The 17,873-nt window shown below is 46.4% G+C and overlaps 1 protein-coding gene across 14 annotated transcripts in view; it reads left to right on the top strand.

Annotated features, from left to right (window-relative positions):
- Positions 1 to 17,873, top strand: part of CACNA1C (calcium voltage-gated channel subunit alpha1 C) — a 435,290-nt gene that overhangs the window by 412,319 nt on the left and 5,098 nt on the right. For 7 of the 14 annotated variants that reach the window (XM_033514757.1, XM_033514754.1, XM_033514748.1 and 4 more), the window contains 13 exons: positions 265 to 356; positions 1,135 to 1,300; positions 2,135 to 2,262; positions 3,907 to 4,003; positions 4,636 to 4,738; positions 6,391 to 6,492; positions 8,118 to 8,245; positions 9,351 to 9,485; positions 10,390 to 10,742; positions 11,591 to 11,617; positions 12,930 to 13,058; positions 13,519 to 13,628; positions 15,444 to 15,547. In XM_033514757.1, the coding sequence (XP_033370648.1) occupies positions 265 to 356; positions 1,135 to 1,300; positions 2,135 to 2,262; positions 3,907 to 4,003; positions 4,636 to 4,738; positions 6,391 to 6,492; positions 8,118 to 8,245; positions 9,351 to 9,485; positions 10,390 to 10,742; positions 11,591 to 11,617; positions 12,930 to 13,058; positions 13,519 to 13,628; positions 15,444 to 15,547 (1,674 nt within the window). Of the gene's footprint in view, positions 1 to 264; positions 357 to 1,134; positions 1,301 to 2,134; positions 2,263 to 3,906; positions 4,004 to 4,635; positions 4,739 to 6,390; positions 6,493 to 8,117; positions 8,246 to 9,335; positions 9,486 to 10,389; positions 10,743 to 11,590; positions 11,618 to 12,929; positions 13,059 to 13,518; positions 13,629 to 15,443; positions 15,548 to 17,873 lie in introns of all 14 variants that reach the window. The other 7 variants (XM_033514753.1, XM_033514756.1, XM_015627412.3 and 4 more) reach the window with 2 other exon arrangements.

Genomic DNA, 17,873 nt, shown 5'->3' with positions numbered 1-17,873 from the left:
TGTGTCATGTATTCAGTGTATGAATAAGGAAGGACACCTTGCTTTGACACAAAATGCCTCTTATGGCAAAATTAGCGCTTTTCTGGTGATAAAGCAGAAGCCGGGGAAGCAACAACAAATATGAAAGCCACACAGAAAAGTTTATTGTAATAGAAGAGCAGATTCCATTAAATATCAGGGTCAGGGTGAGGCCAAGAGCTACGGGTGACAAGAGGTTTGGGGGTTTTTCAGGGCTAATCTGAAAAGATCTCTGCTTTCTGCCAGGTGTTCGGTAAAATCGCGCTGAACGACACCACAGAAATCAACCGCAACAATAACTTCCAGACCTTCCCCCAGGCAGTGCTGCTGCTTTTCAGGTGGGTGTTTGACAGCTCTGCATTGTGTCAGTCTGGGAGCAGGATTCCTCTGCTCTCAGGCACAGCTTATCTCCTTCTACCGTGTCATGCTCCCGAGGTGAGTAGTAACGTGTTGTCCTTCAGTGGGGAATTATGTCAGGTGGAATGACCAGTCCATGAAGTCTCCTGTACCCCAGCAGCTCACCCTGGTAATGCTCAGTGCTGGGGAAAGACACAGATCCTCCTACATGGAAGGAAGGCAGCCAGTTTTCAGCTCTCTCCAGTCTTGATATGCATCAAAAACTTCTTTGGTTCAAATCTGGCCAGTGTGACTTCTAGCAGGGAAAGGGACACAATGAACTCGAGCTTAGGCATGGCCATGCCCAGCTCAGCTTAGCACATCATCCTACTCCAGCTGGAGCCAGGGAGGGGTGCTGAAGGGGTGGGAAGCTGGCACAAATTCAACACTGTCGTAATTTTGAAGGACTTTTTTAGATGCAATCCACAGCCATGCCACACACACACACACACATCCATGATTCTGGTTGGAACATGAGAGCCCCGTACCCACAGCAGTCAAATCCAGTCAGAAATGGCATGCTGATAATGGCAACAAAGCCAAACAGGGGAGCAGGATATGCCAGGAGATGTCAAAGCCATTGACCTGACTTGCTCTTAATTGACCTCAGTGGTAAAAATTCCCATTATTGCTCATGGGATCAGGAACAGGTTGCTAACATGCCAGTCCCTGTCACATCCAAGGTCACTGCTGTCTTTCCCTGCCCTCTGCCTTGCTCAGGTGTGCCACAGGTGAGGCCTGGCAGGAAATCATGCTGGCATGTCTCCCGGACAAGAAGTGTGACCCAGAGTCGGAGCCGGCCAACTCCACGGAAGCCGATCACTCCTGTGGCAGCAGCTTCGCCGTCTTCTATTTCATCAGCTTCTACATGCTCTGTGCCTTCCTGGTGAGCCCACCCTCCCCAGACCTTCCCTGTGTCAGACTGAGCCTCTGCTTGCCCAGATGTCAGCAATCACAGGACGAGAATGATCTCCAAGAGCAAAGGAGCGCTCTTCCCCCTCTCCCCCTCAATGAGAAAACCAAATTAGCGTGCTGTGGGCTGTGCTGAGGCTAGCAACGCCTCAGCCACACTTCCCACCTTCCCTCCTACCTTCCTTCTGGCTGCTGAGCAGCTTTTTCCTCCCCTGCCAGCAGCAATGACTGTGAGAATACACATATCCCACTTGCATCTGCTCCGTGTTGGCGCTGCTCAGAGTGACAGCACACGCTCTGCAGCTGGCAGCGGTGCCCAAAACTCTCCCAGTGACCAGCAGCAGCATTCCAAAAGTTTAGCTCTTGGGCCAGAAGAAAGGGCTTTTATCTCAGCCCCACTGGCTATCAAAGATAAATCCCACCCCTTTCTGCCAGGCAAAGACAGAGGTAAATAAAAAAAAAAGCCTTAAGTTTTGGCTTTCATATTTTTATAGACATATATATATATCCCTACACACCTAGGGAAAAAATATGAAAGCTAAAACTTAAAGCATCAACAGCACATCGAAGAATTCAGCAAATTTGTGCCTCTTCCATTTAGCAGGGATGAGAAAAATGTAAGCAGCTGAGAGTATTCCACCTCTGGGCTCTTCCCATTTAAACTGGGGGGCTGGCATGGGGCAATAAAGAAGCTAACCCCAATGGCTTCCTAGTTTTGTGAGTCCAAATCCAGACCTTAAATTGAGAACCTGGTAAAATTTACTGTTCCTTGCCTCATCCATCACATCATCTCTGTCCTTGTTTGCAGATCATCAATCTTTTTGTAGCTGTTATAATGGATAACTTCGATTACCTGACACGGGACTGGTCCATTTTAGGACCACACCACCTGGATGAGTTTAAAAGGATCTGGGCAGAGTATGACCCTGAAGCTAAGTAAGTAACCCAGCCTGGATATCAGAGCTCCTCAGGAGAACAGGCCCATTATTTTCTGTTCTCTAGACTCAGTGCAGTAAGTGCCATGCTCCTCCTGCATTTTTTATCTTTTTTATTTTTTTGTACAAAACTCCTAAAATTGATTATCACCACAAGGTGCTGCTGGTGAATCCATAAACCCAAAGTGCAAAGATACTCACAGAAATCTCAGCACTCAGGCTGTACTGTTACCTGCCAGACAATTGTGTTACTTTCTATAGGGGAGATGTAGACTTAGTGAGGGCCAGCAGGAGATGGAGAAAAGGTGATTAGAGGCTTGGTTTATTGTTGTATTTGTTTGGAATATTGAGCTGTCGCTCTTCTGCTTGACTTTGTACTCAGAGCAGAGCTGCTGTGCTCAAATGTCTGTTTTCTCATGTGTCATTTATGCCCATCACAACCTGCACACTCACATGGCTGCATTACATTGTCTGCAGGGTTATTCACAATATCAGACTTGCAGGGATTTAAAGCTACACTACAACAACTCACATGAGGGCTTAACTGACATTGGGTATTATATGCTCTGCTTGACACATGCTTAGGCTTAAAGTGCATTTAGATCCCTGTGGCATTACTGTACAGCTGACAATTGTAATTGCAAAGCCCCCTTCATAATGCAAAAGCCGTGGAGAGAGATTTGGGTGTGAACTAAAAGCAGATCTCTTTAGGAGACAAAGTGTCAGGGTTAGTCTGAGCTCAGGTTCTGCCATGTGTGAGGGTGTGTCACACTGTGAGAGTGAAACGTGAATTTAAACACTTCTTCCCCTTCATGGTGACTTCCTGGGCTGGGGACTCTTAATATGGATGGAGAATAAGCACAGACTTCTAATAAATACACCATTTGTTAACAAAACATGCTATTAATTGTGATTGCTCCACTGCAAGGCTGCAGTGGCTGAAGCCAAACAATAGCTAGCCACCCAGTTCAGGTGGCATCCTGTTCCTCCCTGCTCATAAATGGGAGGCTCTTTTATTCCTCTTCCCCATCCATGTCCCACACCCCTCCTCTGGCTCTGGTAACTTTCCCCCTTCCATGAGAGAATTCTTCTTTTGAGGTGCCATTTACCAAACTTAAGAGAAAGCCGAGTGCTGCTGTGCAGGAAGTTCAGTACTTTGTTTTGTGCTCACTCTAGTGACAGCCCAAAGCATAAACAAGTATTAAAAGGCAGTGGCTTGGGGCTATTTATGTGAGAGGAAATAAAAAAATACAAACCTCTCTGCCTGCTATAGGCCTCAGCCCAAGAAGTAAATAAGGAGATTTTTATTTTGAGCAGGTCAGTGATGGGAAGAGAACCCCAAATTGTCTGATCATGCACTAAGAAACTGCAACACTGAAAAGGCTGGGGTCAGTTCTTGCAAGTATTGACTCAAGTATGACTGGCAGCTGGGATTTCTGCACCAGTAGAAATTACATGAGTGCTGGGCAAATCCTGCAGAAGGCACCAAATGCAAGAGGCCTGAAATAATAACTTTAAGCCGTGCCTGGGCTACAGGGAGCAGCAGCACGAGGCTGGAGGGACCTTAGTGGCACTTTTAGCTGTAGCTGCACTCTGCAGCTCAGCCCTGGTCAGGATGCAGCCCTCACTGTGCTCTCTTCTTTAGGGGACGGATCAAACACTTGGATGTGGTGACGCTGCTCCGGCGGATCCAGCCCCCGCTGGGCTTCGGGAAGCTCTGCCCTCACCGCGTGGCTTGCAAAGTAAGGGAGGGAGGCTGGAGCTCACAGCAGCTAAACCAGAGAATCAGTCAGAGAATACAGAATGGTTTGGCCTGAAAGGCTCCCTAAAGACCACCTAATTCCAGCCCCCATGCTTGGGCAGGGCTGCCTTCCACCAGACCAGCTGTTTTACACTCAACAGCTGCTGGGGTGTTTAATAGTTTAATAATAACCCTGTCTCACTCACTGGGCACATCCCAGCTCGCTGCCCACCAGAACAGCGTGTCTGAACAACCCCTGGGCTGCCCTGTGCCTCTCACCAGCTCCTCTGGGCTAAAACCAGCCAGTGGAGGGCTGGAGGGACACCAGCAGGGTGGTTGTGCTCTTCTCAGGGCCATCAGCCTTTTGTCTGGTGAGAAGAGCACATCTGTGCTAAATACAGCTCTCAAATACCAAGAACACACATCTGCTTGCACTGTCCAACACCCACCTCGAGATGGATTAGGAGAGGCAGAAATAACGGGGTTTTCTTGTAGTGTAGCTAATCCCCAGGCCATGGATACTCACATAGAAGGGATGGCAGGTCTGGAGGGCTCCACAAGGACGTAAGGAAGAGCATGCTTCAGTCCATGTGTGGCAGAGTGACTGTTGTCTTTCTTCTCTTCTTCCCACAGCGCCTTGTCTCCATGAATATGCCACTGAACAGCGATGGCACCGTCATGTTCAATGCCACTCTCTTTGCACTGGTCAGAACTGCACTGAGGATCAAGACAGAAGGTGAGAAGCTTGCTGGCTGCAAGGATAGAAAGGTGTTCATGCCAAGGTGTCCTGAGCTGGAATAAACCAACAGGGACATCTTGTTTAAAATGATCCAAATTACTCATATGCAGCACATGGTGGGGGAGGAAAGCTATGTAAAGAGGTTTGGAGGAATAATATCTTCTAGGGAAAGCACAGTGTTTCCCACTACCTGAGAAGCCAGTGCTTCCTAATGTATCATCTCAAATTATTGATCACGTTCTTCACAGTGGTCTGGAAGTTTAAAGTTTTAGATCAATGTCTGCTCACACAGCAATTAAGAGAAGGATGAAGGGCAAAGAACCCTTCTCTTTGTACCTTGTCTGCAGAGCCACTTCTTGACTGCTGTTGCCACTGATCTTCCATTCCAAAGGAAAAGAAAGAGCTTGGACTCGAGGGTCTCATCTCACAAAAACTCCTCCTGTGCTTCCATTAGCATGAGTGAACATTACATTGTAGTAACAGTGGTGTTGTAAAGGCAGATGAAAGGTAAAGGGACTGTTAATAACTTTGCATAGACAGCAGGTACATTGGAGGAAAAGCAGACAAGGTTTGGGGCTCAGCTTGTCCTCTTTGTTGCGCTCTGTCACCTGCTGTAATGAAAGATCTTGGTCCTGAGTCAAAATCTGGCTTCATGTATTAATGAGATGCATTAAAAGAGAGTGTAGCTCTGTGATTCACAGCTGAACATCTCTGCCTCAGGAGTGGCTGCATTACATTTCAGGCTTGGGGAAGCAGAGGCCAGCAAGAACTCTACCTTACAGTGCCAGCTGAGCCCAAAAAACAGTGGCAAAATGGAAAAAAAATATATTAAGGGCCTTGAAAGTTGTGCTAAGCAGAATTAGACTGTAGCACAAGAGACTCTCCTGAGGAAAAAGCCACCCACAATCCCTGTAAAACATCTTGAGTCTTATGAAACAAAGACTTCAATTCTCAGAACTCAATTTTCTTGTCTGTCTGAGCCTCAAACTCTCGGAGTCATTGCCTGTGAACTCCTGGGAAACCATCTAAAGCTCCAACTGCTTTCTTTCTTGCCTTAGCAGGATCTTTAAAGTGGTCAGGGCAGGAGTTTGGAATTAGCCCTGGAGATTTCTGCCTTTGATGCTGTCCATGTGTTACATCCTCAGCAGGTTATTCCGTGTCCCTATCTTCACTGCATCCTTTAGGAAGAATGACTGCCATGCAGAGCCCTGTGCAACACCCTCAGGAGCCTTAGTGCAGGGGAGAAATAATAAAAACTGCAGGAACAGCACCTTTAGGAGGACAAGATACTGGTTTCTAGGCACCTAGAGAGAGAAGAGAGGGGTTTGAATGTACATAAATCAAGAAATAAAACTGCAGGTGACTCATTTGAGAGGAAATGGGTATCCAGAAGGAAAGTCACCTCCCTACCCAGGGATGACTATGCATATTTAGGAAGAAGACTGCAAAAAACCCTATAGGTTGTTCTTCGAACTGAAGACCTCTTGATGTGAGGGAGCTTTAGGAATGGTCTGAGCATCTCTCGGTCCAAAACTTTCCACTACTAAAAACACTCTGATATTTACCTCCTGAGATTTCCATGCCAGACATTAAATTGCTCCTCTGCAGGGTCTGCCTAATTCCTGTCTCTGATGATTTTCACCCTGCAGGTAACCTGGAGCAAGCCAACGAAGAGCTGAGAGCAATAATTAAGAAAATCTGGAAGCGCACCAGTATGAAGCTGCTGGACCAGGTGGTGCCTCCTGCAGGTGGTGAGTGCAGGATCTTGTCCCTCTCTTTGAATCTCTCTGGGTTTGTCCCACACCTGTCCTGTCCTTCTGCACCCTGTGTTCATCAGGAATAAGGGGGAGAGGCTTTCTTCTACAAGCTTTCTGCATTTCATCAGGCTGAGGTCTGCTCCATACTAACGTGAACGTGCTGTTCTTACTGCTGAGAAATCAGGGAAAGAAAAAAAATGTGCATAAATAGGAGTTGGTGCATTCCAGGCTTTCCAGGTGGCCCCATGGGCACAAAGCAGCACTTGGCAGTCAGCCAGCAGGTGCAGCCAGGTCCTGAGCCTTGCTCAGCCTGCTCTGAAGTCAGTGGACCACATCTTCTAAAATTTCCAGTGGGTTTGCAGAAAGGAGGGAGAGCTACCTGGAGAAAAATATTTTTGGCTGACTGACCACTTTTATGGTGTGTGACTGCATTTCAGGGAAGGGATGATCTTCTCTGTTCACTCACACCCATGTTAGGCACAAAGGGACAGAATTGCAGTGCAGAGAAGGGTCAGAGCTGGCCTGGGATGGATGATCAGTCAGATGCTGCTGGCCAGCCAGCCTGTGAATAAATCTTACACCAGACTGTCACAAGACAGCAGCATGTGTTGACCCAGACTGGGAGGTGCTGCTATAACCAGATCCTTTGTGGTCAACCACCACCAGAGCCAGTCTGCCCCAATGCCACCTGCACCTCTGTCACGCTGTATTAGGAACAGCAAAAGTAACAACACAGATTCTCTAGCTTGGTTGCACAAGACAGCAAGTTTTATTCTTCCAGATCTTCTTTCATAGACAGGTCCCAGAAGGTCTAAAAAGGTAAAACTCTCATTGGTCATGAAATCAAGACATCACCATCATTTGTCAATTAGGAACAACATTCCCTGACTGTTTCTTACAAGTAAATAACAAGGCACAAACAACTTCTGCAAAGGTTGATTTCCATCTCTAAAGATTGTTTGGATTCCTCCTTATGATTTTTCAGGCCAGAGTGAGAAAGTTGTGTGACTTATTTCACACAGGCTCATGTTGCTAGTGGACATGAAATAGAAGCATGGATTTAATCACAACAGCTGAGGTTTCTCATCCCAAGGAGGCAGAAACCTTTATTTTGGGGTTTTATAACCCGTTTATAAGGTGTTCTGATACAGGTTTAACCTGACTGGTCAAAGGAACAACACCTCTCTCATCCCATTGGTGGGACAAGACAAAAACACATCCAGAACATCTGTACACCACTGTTTTGGGAACCAAAACCCTATTTACAAAACAGTCCTTGAGAGAGAAAAGTTTCCCAAAACACTTTCCCTTGGGAAACAGATCAGCTACCGACAGGCTGAAAACTCTCTCAGGCTCAGAAAATCATGTCCACAAGCTCAAGCTTGTGTCTGAAGGTTAAAAATCTCTTATTTGACCATTGTCAGTTCCCATACAGCTCTCCTCCTGACTACACAACAACCCCTGGCTGCAGAGCAATCCCTTCCTTCATCCCTGCATCCTGATGCCATAAAAAGCAGAGACGGACTGCAGCCCCCGGCGCTCCTGCACGGCTTACCTGAGCGAAACCACTGATAAATCAGCTGACTGAAGGTGTTTTTTTTCACTCCCCCACTTTGCAGATGACGAGGTGACCGTGGGGAAGTTCTACGCCACTTTCTTGATCCAGGAGTATTTCCGGAAGTTCAAGAAGCGCAAGGAGCAGGGGCTGGTGGGGAAGCCCTCGCAGCGCAACGCGCTGTCCTTACAGGTGACAAGCGGGCCCCGAGAGGACAGGGGGGGTACTCTAGAGACAGGGGTGGCCCCACTGCCCTCTTCAACCATTCCAGGGGTGGCAATGGGCTGTCCCTACTGGGAAGGAGCTCGTAGACCCCTTGAATTATCACATCAATCCTTTTGGAGAAATACCTGTGTGCTGTGGTCTCTCAGCTCTGGAAATGGAAGGCACAGGTGAGGTATAATCACAGTTTATCAGTCTGCCAGGAACATTTGAAATTTGGGATATTTTTAGAGACTGGTATGAAGTGTCCTGCAGACATTTGCTTACTCCCACATACATTTGACCCATTCTGAGGAGTGCATGTTGCCAGGAGGCAAAGTCACTGAAAAAACAAAAAGCACACCTGGATGCCAAGGCCATCCAATGGACTGGACTGTGAGGACTGGGATCTGCTCCCCACTGTGTTACATGTTCATTCAGTAGATTACCAGGCTGTGTGGCAGAAAGAGAAAAGCCCATTGACTGTACCAGCAGTACTATTTATGTCCCTGGAGGATACATTGAGAAAAAAGGGTGACTCTGGAGTTTCAGCAAGCTGAAAAGTGCTGTGATGTGGGCACAAACACAGAATGAGGCCTTGGTACACACACAGCTTACCACCCTGGATGGACTCTTTGGAACAGACTCCAGTCAGTGAGGGGTTTGAGGACTTTGCAGGTCCAAATGCCAGAAGCTTAGTTGTTAAATCCATTTTTAAGCTGCCGATTCAAAGAGATTTTCTAAGGCACCAGAGTTAGATGGTTCAGCTGGAACTCTGGCTGCTCTAGAGCTTCTGGTTGTGGATCTGAGAACCCAGAGTTGAAAGCACACAGGCCTGCTCAGTCAAGCCTGTGGATTTATGTCTATGTCCTGCAGTGATGGAGCCAAGGACTAGCAACAAACCTTCCTTGGTTTGTATTGCCAAGAGTTTCTCTGAGGTGGAGATGAAAGAACAGGCTTTGTTGGTGTTTCTGTAGGAGCTGGGGGTGCTTTGTTAGCTAAAGGGGCTCCATAGTGTTTAGGAAGAAGTGGCAATGCTGCTGTCTCTCCTGTGCCCACTCGGAGATATGAAGCTCTATAGTTTGCTGTTTTGCAGGCTGGTCTGCGCACACTCCACGACATCGGGCCCGAGATCCGACGAGCAATTTCTGGAGACCTGACAGCTGAAGAGGAGCTGGACAAGGCCATGAAAGAAGCTGTTTCTGCTGCCTCTGAAGATGATATCTTCCGGGTAGGTTCTGAACAAGTTTGCGAGCTGAGGCTGAGCTCAGAGTGCTCCATTCTCTTTTGTTCATTCTGCTTTTCAGCTGGGCCTTCCTTGTTTTGTAGATCTCACTAGAAAACAGTGTGGAACTAGGTCCTAAGGTCTTGGCACAGTTTTATCCCAATTCCTTCCCTCTTTCTCTCAAGGGAAACTTCTCCCTGGAAGATTCCCTCATGAAATGTAAATTAAAGAGCAGATCAGTGCAGCCATCCTGCAGTCTGCAGAGCAGCAGCCAGGCACACTTTATTGTTCTGTTCACTCTTTTCAGTGGCACTGGCAGCATCCTTCCAAAAAGTACACAAGGATTCAGTCATGCTCCTATGGAAGGGGAAAATTTTCTGAGCAACTTAGCTAAATCTTTTCTTTCTTATTTCATTCCTGTTTCTTATAATTGTTTTCTTTGCTAACTTTTCCTCTCCTTTGGCATTTTCCTCCTTTGTTTACAGAAAAACACTGTCAGTCCCTTTCATTACCCATCATTTAAACAGTACATAACTGGCTCATAAAATTTCATTTCTTCCTCCAGGTGCTTAATAGTTTCTGGTGCTCTTCTCAAATTCCCCCTCATATCTAAATGTTTCTTTGCAACTGCACTGGGAAAACCAGACAGCAGCTACCTGGTTCTTGCATGCATACCCCATCCTGGACTGCCAGGACTGGTGGGAGGTGTAGAGACAACACCTGCCAGTTCTCTGAAACCCCAGCCTGTGTGTGCCTGGTCTCTGTGGCAGGGATGTCCTCACGCTGCCTTCTGGAAGGGAGAGCTCCAGTGCCATCATCTGACCCTCACTTCTTTTCCTCAAGAATGATCTAAGCAGGAGAACAGCCTTGCACAACTCACTCACAAAAATCCTTTCTGTTTCTGTGACAGAGAGCTGGAGGCTTGTTTGGAAACCACGTGAGCTATTACCAAAGTGACGGCAGGAGCGGGTTCCCCCAGACTTTCACCACCCAGAGACCTTTGCACATCAATAAGTCTGGCAACAACCACGGAGACACCGAGTCTCCATCTCACGAGAAGCTGGTGGACTCCACCTTCACTCCCAGCAGCTACTCATCCTCAGGCTCCAATGCCAACATCAACAATGCCAACAACACCGCCCTGTGTCGCTTCCCCAGCCCACCCAGCTACCCCAGCACTGTCAGCACGGTGGAAGGCCATGGGACCCCCTTGTCACCCACCATTTGTGTGCAGGAGGCTCCCTGGAAACTCCCATCCAAAAGGTGAGTGTCCCAGCAGAGAGGGAGCCAGGGGAGCAGGTGTTGGAAGGTGCATGCAAACACCAGAGCACTGCTGCCGAGCCAAAGTCACTCCCAGACACTGCCCAGGCCTGGATTGAGCCCTCTGGTTCTCCAAAAACTCACAGTGCAACAGAAACACACCAACTGGCCACTGCAAAGCACCAGCTCTTACTGACCAACACACTTCTTTGGGCTTTATCAGGAAGAAACCTCTGTAAGAGCCAAAGGGAAGCTTATTTATCCCTCCTCCACCACAGGGAGGTGTTTTACCAACTGGTAACTGAAGGACACTGCTCCTAGTGGCTTAATCACCCAATAGGGAGCTTTGCTGAAGTCTGTGGTTTATCATTCAGCAGGTCACATCCCTACAGAGGTCACCAAAGACATTCTGGGAGGAGGGAGGCAAGGTTCTCAGAAACAAAGCAAAGAAAATCCCCTTCCCTGGATAGTTTTCAGGCTCTCTGCACACAGATGACTAACACAAAAGGAATATAATTTTTCTCAGTGGGGGACTTTTTTTTTAATACTTTCAGAAACAGCAGGAAGGGGATGATTTTATTTTTTTCAGTGCAGAGAGTGAGCAGTGTGAAAAGGTGGCCAAATGCTGTCCCCAGAAATGACAGAATAGGCCAATAAAAGGAATTTCAGTGGGTGCAGGATTGCCCAAGTGAAGAGTCCCATGGTTTTTCTATTTCATGCCTTCCTGAGGGAGGCCACAGGAGTTGCTCATGTGTTCCCACCTGCCCTCCTCCCTGCTGACTTGTGCTGTGACACTGCTAACAGGGTGTTCTTTTCTCTCCTTGCTTCCCTGGGCATGTTCCCTGAATTAGGACACATTACTACGAGGCACTGGGACGGTACGTGTTCTCCATACCCCTCTAATGCTGCCTGGGTGTAAAACCCACTCTCTTCATCCTCTTCAAACTCCAAATTCCCATTAATGCTGAATATCAGCTCTCCTTTTTGGTGTCAGCAGGGCTGAAATAGAGATACTGATCACCATGACAGCTCCAGAAAATACTCCCAACTCAGGGCAAGCAGTGATCCATGTTCTGGCTATTTCCTAGGTTTGGGGTTTTTTAGAGATTCTAGCTGGGCTCACACAGCTACACATTCTCTGATCACAGCAGAGTGGAGTACACCCTGGCAGGTTCATGCAAAAATTCCATGTGGTTTTGGCTAAACACAGACACTTGAACAGGAGGAGATGCCAGCTACTGATTTTTTTCCCCTCTGCACCTTAGCAGGTTTATTTGGCTCCCATTTCAGAGGAAGGCCACTGCAGCACTGTCCTACAGGTTCTTTTACACAATGCATACCCACATTTCTCCCAATGGTTTTTGCTTTAACCAAATGACAAGATAATATTGCTTCTCCAGTCTTTAAAAGATGGGGAAAAAAAAAATAGCTGCCCTGCTCTCTTCTGCAAATTCTAGTAAGAAACTGAAATTGTTTCCAGTATCTCCATGTCCATAATTCAATGATTCAAGCTGCCTACAGATTTTACTTTAGTCCTCAGAAAACACAAAGTCCAAATAAAGCAAAATACAAGTGATGAAATGTGGAACAGAGGGACTGAGAGAAGGCAAGCAGGGAATTAAGGGCTGGCACACCTAAGGCTTTGAATAGATCCTAGTGAATTCAGTAGAAACACTCTGCAGTTAAAAAAAGGGATGAAAGGTGGAAAAGCCAGCAAGGATGAGAACGTGACCAGGAGGCAGAGCTGGTGCAGACTGAGGGATTTGGGAGGAAAAGGCCACACATCACAGAGATGGGGAGTATCCAGGAGGCCTCTCTGAAATCCATAACCAAGTCTTTTGCAACAAGGGAAAAAGCTTATTCCTGAGAGCCCATCTCTGATTTAACTTTGAGCTCGGTGAGGTGTATTTTGGAAATGTGGTCAGTGGGCACATTAACAGAGTTCAGGTAGTCACAAATGACAAAATACATTTACAGTGTTGGTTTAAGAAACTCATCCTGTGAAAGAGGACACACACAAAGGTTGTTTATTGTATTTGTGAACTCTGTAGCTCTGTTCAGTCATTGATTTTCCTATGATGGCTCTTCAGCATTATAATAAACTGAGACAGATGGAGCCTGTCATTCTTGTCTTTGTAACAGGTTGTCTTTACCATCTCCATATCTTGACTTGTCTTTTTTGCTCATTAGCTCCAGTTCCAGAGACAGCCAGCTGGCAATTGTTTGCCAAGAGGAAGTGTCTCAGGATGAGACTCATGATGAAAATTTGAATGAAGACATTGAGTACTGTAGTGAACCAAGTCTGCTCTCTACCGAAATGTGAGCTTTGCAGCTTTAGTCAAGGTGTTTGGGTGGTTTTTTAATTAAGGGGGAGAGGTGGGAAGAGGTGACATTTTTCTACAAAAATTTCAGTTTATGGGAGAAAGTCAGAAAATTTTACACAACTCAAATATGAGAAAATAATTTCTTTTAAAAATGCTGTTCAGCCCTTGAAGTAACATTGAAAAGGATATTTTTCACTAGGATTTTCCTTCTCTGAATGAGACATCTGGATCTGCAGGGCTGCCCCCCACATTCACTTCTACCTCCTGATGTTCCCAGAGCTCATTTTTAGAGGGTTCTCTGTCTCACAGTCTCTTGTTACTGCTCCTGGATAGTTTGAAGCTAGCTCACTCCTGCATCCCTTTGCTGGCATGACCTTCCTGGCTTCCTTGCTGGAAGAGGGCTTCTTCTGCCTAATACCAGCTGCTTTCCTAAATCCCTCTGCTCTCCTTCCCAGGCTTGCATACCAGGATGATGAAAACAGACAACTCACTCCGCCAGAAAACAGCAAAGGAGAGGACACCCGGCCCTCTCCGAAGAAGGGGTTTCTGTGCTCCTCAGCTCTAGGTAACCTCCCAGCAGGGCTGGGCTGTGTTTCCTCTGCCTTGATGGAGTTCTCCCATCTCCCAGGAGGAATCCCAGCCTGTGTGGGCACGGGTGTTGCTGTTTGCTGCATTCAGGAATCCCAGGGCGTGCAGACAATCCTGATCAGGCTCTGCTGGCTTCACACTCAGCCAGCAGATGAACCTGTGGCTGTTTGGACAGTGCCTGTGATGTTTGATGAAGGCAGCCTGTGAATTAGGGCAGTTTATCTGAGAGCTGTAGACTCTCTAAACAATCACCAGGGAGTCACTGAATGGGTGAGCCTGGAGTCTACAGTGTTCTGCTCTGTGTCTATTCAGCAAGGAGAAATGAGAGATTGTCTCCTTTGTCTGCTACCAGGAACACACTGAATGTCAGATTAAGTTAATAAAACATAAATTTGCCTTCTGCTTTAATTGTACCTGGAGATTTTCAAGTGTTTCACTGCCAGATGAAACCCATAAATCACAAGGTTTTATGAAAGTATCAAGAGAGTCTGTGACAAAATTAACTCTTTCAGGTATAGCATTTTTCAGCCTTTTTCTGAGTATTGATGGGGTGGAAAAGGGCACTGAAGGGAGAAACTAAAAAGAATCATGTTTATAAAATACACTTTTACAGAATAACAGTGACAGACTAGGTAGTGTCATGTTTAAAGTGAGGCTACACTCAAATCCTTCAGGATGCTTCAGTGTTCTAATAACATTTACTTCAAATCTTAAAATATTAGGCAATGACAATTTCTATATCTATCTGTAAGGTAGTCAGCCCTTGATACAATGCTTCAGTAACTACATTCCAGTGAATATTTATGTACTGATGTCATTCTCACTTTACTAGCTGGGATTTTTCTCTAGAAAGACGAAATATTTTAACCTTCATTCTAACATTCATTCTCTGGGTTATAACATATTTTCTCCAGTCCTGTGAAGACTTTTTCTCAACAAGCCAATATAATAGATACTTACTACTTGTAGAATTCTAATTTTCTTGCCTTCTTTAGAAAAATGTCAACAAAATCAAACAGGACCACAAACTATTTCAGTGTGCTATGTATTAAATCTTTAATACTGGATTTATTTGCCATTTTTCAGAAGTAAAGCACTTGATCATAAAAAAACTTAGTAGTTTTGAATTCCTGATTGGGAATACCTTTCTCATATTCAGAGAAGGGAAGTTTAATTTTATAGTGAGTAAACAATGTGACTGTTTCAACAGCTCCCCCTAAAATCTTTTTTTTTTCCCTCTTCTCTTCCTTCCAAATTCTGAAAATGCTTTGTGTCTGGTCTAAGTCACCTTCCATTCACCAGTAAATTCCCCATTGATGAATTCAGCTGCCCTTGACCTTGCTGTAGACACATAAAGTGTGGTATGGCTGGCAGCTGAGGGACACAGACCATGTGCAAGCAGGGCTCCAGTGTCACCTGAGCAGCACAATGTCCCCGTCCGCGTGTTGTGCGCAGCCAGCACGGCGCCAGAGTCTCAGCTGCCACCATCCTGCTGATGGCTCTGCCTCAGCCCCTGAGTCTGAGAGCACTGCCACTGCTCATGGGGGAAACCAGCTGCACGTGTTTTAGAGGAGAAAAGTGCTCAGGATCCTACCTTGCAGCTTGCTTGGAAGGTGGAGTTGATTGGTTTGGGATGCGCTTCCCGTAGATTTGCTTTGGAGAGGGCGCGGTGTTGAGGGGAGGCAGACAGAGCCTAAAGCTTGTGTGTGTTTGCTGCACAAAAAGAAACTGAAAACAGATCACCTGCAGTGTATTATGAGTGATGGACACATTGTGTGTGCTGCTGTTTCAGGTCGAAGAGCATCTTTTCACTTAGAGTGTTTGAAAAGACAGAAGAACCAGGGCGTGGATGTCTCGCAGAAGACAGTCCTGCCTTTGCATCTGGTCCATCACCAGGTGAGTGTTAACAACCCCTGGCACCTGCAGTGCCCCCCAGAGCATCCCAACCCACTGTTTAAAAACCATTTGGGATAGATTCTCAGCCATAGCAAAGGCCCTGCTTTTAGCAATCGGGATTTTTATCATTCCCAGAATGCTACAGGAATATGTCCCTTGGAGTCAGCCACAGTTAGTGCTTCCTGATGCCCGTGAAAGAATAAAATACTTAGCAAAAAGATGAAAATAACTACCCAGATTGCATGCTGCAGTGCAATTACACTGGCTTTGATGGCAGTATGCAAATGAATAAAGTGTGCACTACTTCAATATTAATTAAAGGTAACCAGTAAGTGTAATAAACCATTTTAAAACATAAACCGATTACAAGTAATCAATCAGCTTCTTAAGCCCTTTGTATCTGTGTTCAGCAGCCTAGCAAATGTATGCCTAAACACGTAGCTAGATGATTAGCCAGCTGTCAGGCTCCAGAGAGCTGTGTCTTTTAGTTTGACAATGCCACTTTTTGTCACCATAAAAGAAACAGGTGCAGATGGCAGTGCCAGCCTTGCAGGTGTTGCATCCTGCTCTGTGCAGTCCCCCCCAGGCAGGGCAGAATGGTCTTGCTGCTTCTTTAGGCTGCCACAAGGGCAGAAAATGCTGCACAGCAGGAATGGGAGAAGTCAGAGGAGTGGGCTTGAGGCTCCCTGGCTTTTCTCACCTCCACTTCCACAGTTATCTTTTAATTCTCGTGCTCCAGAAAGCAGAGAGTCTGCAGACAGTTACAGCTGTGGCAGGGACAACAAGATGTGTTGGAGCAGGGAGGATTGGTGAGGAAACAGCTTCCCACGTTTCCCAGAGCACCAACAGCCCTGCTGAGACTTCCTGCCCTCCCATGGCAGGCCAGGCAGAGGGAACACAGGCCTTTCAGCTCACACAGACCACACAATCACCTCCCTCCAACCTCTACAAGTAAAATGGAGCTACTTCACCCTTCCTCATCCCATTAGGCAGCCCAAAAGCTGGAGGAAAGGAGCTCTGCCCACACAAGTGTCACTCAGCCAGACTGAAGGGCTGCCCTCAAAGAGGCATCTGCCTGCCAGCTGTGCACATTTACAAAAATGTTAACCACCAACAGTGCCTAAAATAAGGCCACAGAGTGGAAAGGTTGCCTCTGCTACACCTAATGGATTCTGCTGCTGTGGATGTTTGAAGGGGTGTTCTCATGGAATACCTGAACATCATCATACATAAATGTATTCAGCTGAAGCTCAAAGCAATCCTACAGAGCTCCTTTCAGCTCCCTCAGTCCTTACATTTTCGATAAAACATTTTGTGTAAGTTTCTGCCAACAAGCTGAAAAATTGGTTCCATTGTCCTGCCTGACAGATCCAGGTCTCTCCCTGAAGTCCTGGCAGTTTAAGGGATGTGCTGAGGCCATCACAGCCTGCAGGGGATGACTTATTCAGAAGAAGTTTTAAGGGCTTTATCACAGAAATTTGCTAGGAGAATGACATCTAATTCCTGAGAAAGCCTTGGTGAACTTGCAGGTGACTAAGAATTAATTCTTTTTTTCAATGTCAGTTTACCTGACACTGAAGTCATCAGCACAACATAATTATCATTTCCCAAGGATTTCAGTGGCAGATGGACTGAGCTTCACTGAACATCAGATAGCTTTAAGTGAGCTGTCCAGTTTAAATCAGTTTAGTCCCACTGTGGTCAGTGGAGGGAAGGAGCATCACCAAGGGCAAGTTTAAGTCTTGTGTAAGAGGCAGTGTTTTCAGGCAGGCATTGAAGGGAGGTTCACCAGTGCCTCTCTGCTCAGTTAGCTCTAAATGCAGAGCTCTCCCCCAGCCTGAACACAACACAATCCACAGGCTTCTGTAGTTTCTGTGCATTTATTTCATTGCTCAGCCATGGGCTCTGTGAGATGAGCTCATGACTCTGACAGTCTTGCTTATAGAACAAGGAGGCAGTCACCATCAATAAGGCATCAGATCAGCCCTGTGCAACAAGAGGCCTCTTGAGGAATTTGTTATAACAGGAGGCTGAATGACTCAGAGGTTGTGTGCATGATTACAGGAAGGACTGGATGGCTGAAAGTGTAATCATCAGATATTGATCCTCCCACCAACAACAGATGCCTTAAAATCCAGTGGTGGATTTCAAGTTATTGCCAACTGCACACACATCTAAAATTCACATCTGGTATCTGTTCAGGTTCCTCAGTAGACATTTAAAACAGCAAGTGCCAATAAAAGCCTGTGCTATGTCTGGTGTCAGTGGTGGGAAAATGAGCTGCTGTCTCCTCCACTGGAGAAGAGGTGATGTTTCTGGCAGTGAA

Source organism: Parus major, chromosome 1A (assembly GCF_001522545.3).
Source record: "Parus major isolate Abel chromosome 1A, Parus_major1.1, whole genome shotgun sequence".
NCBI classification, from domain to species: domain Eukaryota; kingdom Metazoa; phylum Chordata; class Aves; order Passeriformes; family Paridae; genus Parus; species Parus major.
The sequence above is the reverse complement of the archived record's forward strand: the minus strand, read 5'-3'. Positions and strand labels throughout refer to the sequence as shown.